Raw genomic sequence first — 1,828 nt, forward strand, 5'->3', positions numbered from 1 at the left:
ATGTTAGCTTCCTTGATGTTTAAAGTCTGGGGACTGGGATGCGGGCCTGCCTTGGTTCTTGTGTTTCCTTGGCCTCCCTATCTTTCCAACTTCAGGGAAGCCTCCCCCTTCCTCCCCTCCCCAGGGTGACCTATCATCCTCCCTCAGGACCTAGACTTAGGGCGTTTCCCTCCTAGGCTGACACTTGTCTACTTGCCTACCTCTAGCTTGGCCCAGAGGGACATACATACTCTGAAAAGTGTGGGTGAGACACACAGCACTGTTGGCCGAAAGGTGAGCACTACCTGGGAAAAACAACCGCTCAGAACAGAGTAGGCTTTGAACAGTGTTGGAGGGGAAGTGGCCCTGCAGGGCACCAGGGACTTTTAAGGGAGTGAGAGGGCATTGGGAGAAGATATCCAGAGACAAGGAAAAAGGAAACTTACGTTCTCTTTCTCTAACCAGGCACATGGCCCTTCTTCAGAACAATAAGGATCTCATTTCCACAGGAATGAGGGAATTTAGCATTCTGCTGGATCAGCAGGTAAGTCTGCCACTTTGCTGCCAAGAACAGGCCTGGAGAATAGGAGGTGAGGGCAGAGAAGGGAGAAAAAATTGGATTTGGGAGAGTGATGGTGGCCTTGATGGAAACAACTCAAGATGGTGAATACAAATCGGAGGAAACCGGATGTGTGTTTGTGGGGACCGTTTCCTATACTCCTGAATCACAGTGCTGACCACACTGCCCCTAACCCTCAGGTCATGGCTGCTGATAACCCTATCTCTGAAGAAGCCATGGTGACTGTGGTGGACGACTGGGTGAACTTCTACATCAACTATTACAGGCAGAAGGTGACCGGGGAGCAGCAAGAGCAGGAGAGGGCTCTGCAGGAACTTCGGCAAGAGCTGAATACTCTGGCCACCCCTTTCCTGGACAAATACAGGGCCTTCCTGAAGTCCTTGTGAACGTCCACATCGCACACCGTCTTGCTCCTAGCCTGGCGAGCCAGGCCTTCATCTCTAAGAAAGCCCCAAGCCCTGGCTCTGTGTACCTCATGTCCTCAATCTATGCTCCCTCATGATGTTACTCAACTTTCACACCTCAATAAAGACAAGTGCCCTCTTCTACCAGTGTCTGTCCCTGACTTGTGGAGGCAGTTGGGGCCTTTTTTTTTTTCTTTTTAGCTCTGCTTGCTAGTTTTGATCTTGAAGATTTAATTTCTTAGAGCAGAGGTCAGCAGCCTTAAGTAACCACTGGCTAGTACTTCAATAGTCTGGTAGGCAAGGTCTGAAGAGATATTGGTGGGAGAGGGGAGGGTGAGTGGGGACAGAGGATGGCTGGGTTGGCTTAAAGAAAAAAACAAGTGGGGGCAGGTGTTGGAGTTTTACAGAAATTGTGGCCCTGAGACATGCTAGTCCAGCAGAGAGTTGGAAGTCTCGCAGTCTTGTTGACCCTGCGTCAGGTGGAATCATGAGCCCACCTGCCTCCATTTTCCAGTTCCCTGTCCTCAGCTCCAGCTTAAGCAAAGTTCTAGGACCTTCTGACACTAAAGACTACCTCCCAGGTGCCTCGGAGTACTGCAGTAATTCAGAGCCGGAAGAGATGTGGGGAAGCAGCCATCCAGTTCCTCATTTTTCAGAGAGAGAGAACCCTTACTTTTGCCTCCACTATGCCGGTTCAAACCCACCAGCCACTCCGCGGAAGGAAGACTCGTCAATCTACTTCTGTAAAGATTTACTGCCTGGGAAGTACAGTGCGGGGTCGCTGTGGGTCGCTATGAGTCGGAATTGACTCGATGGCAGTGGATTTGGTTTTTCATCCCTCGCCCAGATTCCAGAGTCGGAGAGC

General features: G+C 50.8%; 1 protein-coding gene across 1 annotated transcript; it reads left to right on the forward strand.

The window, feature by feature from the left end:
* Window positions 1-448: 448 nt before the first annotated feature.
* Window positions 449-945, forward strand: LOC103209944 (alpha hemoglobin stabilizing protein). Its single transcript, XM_007955865.1, has 2 exons — window positions 449-523; window positions 739-945. Exons 1-2 carry the CDS (start codon window positions 449-451, stop codon window positions 943-945), a joined length of 282 nt encoding a protein of 93 aa, XP_007954056.1.
* Window positions 946-1,828: the final 883 nt, after the last annotated feature.

The sequence above is a fragment of the Orycteropus afer genome, unplaced genomic scaffold, assembly GCF_000298275.1.
Source record: "Orycteropus afer afer isolate SDZICR_OR568_19922 unplaced genomic scaffold, OryAfe1.0 scaffold00542, whole genome shotgun sequence".
Lineage (NCBI taxonomy): Eukaryota > Metazoa > Chordata > Mammalia > Tubulidentata > Orycteropodidae > Orycteropus > Orycteropus afer.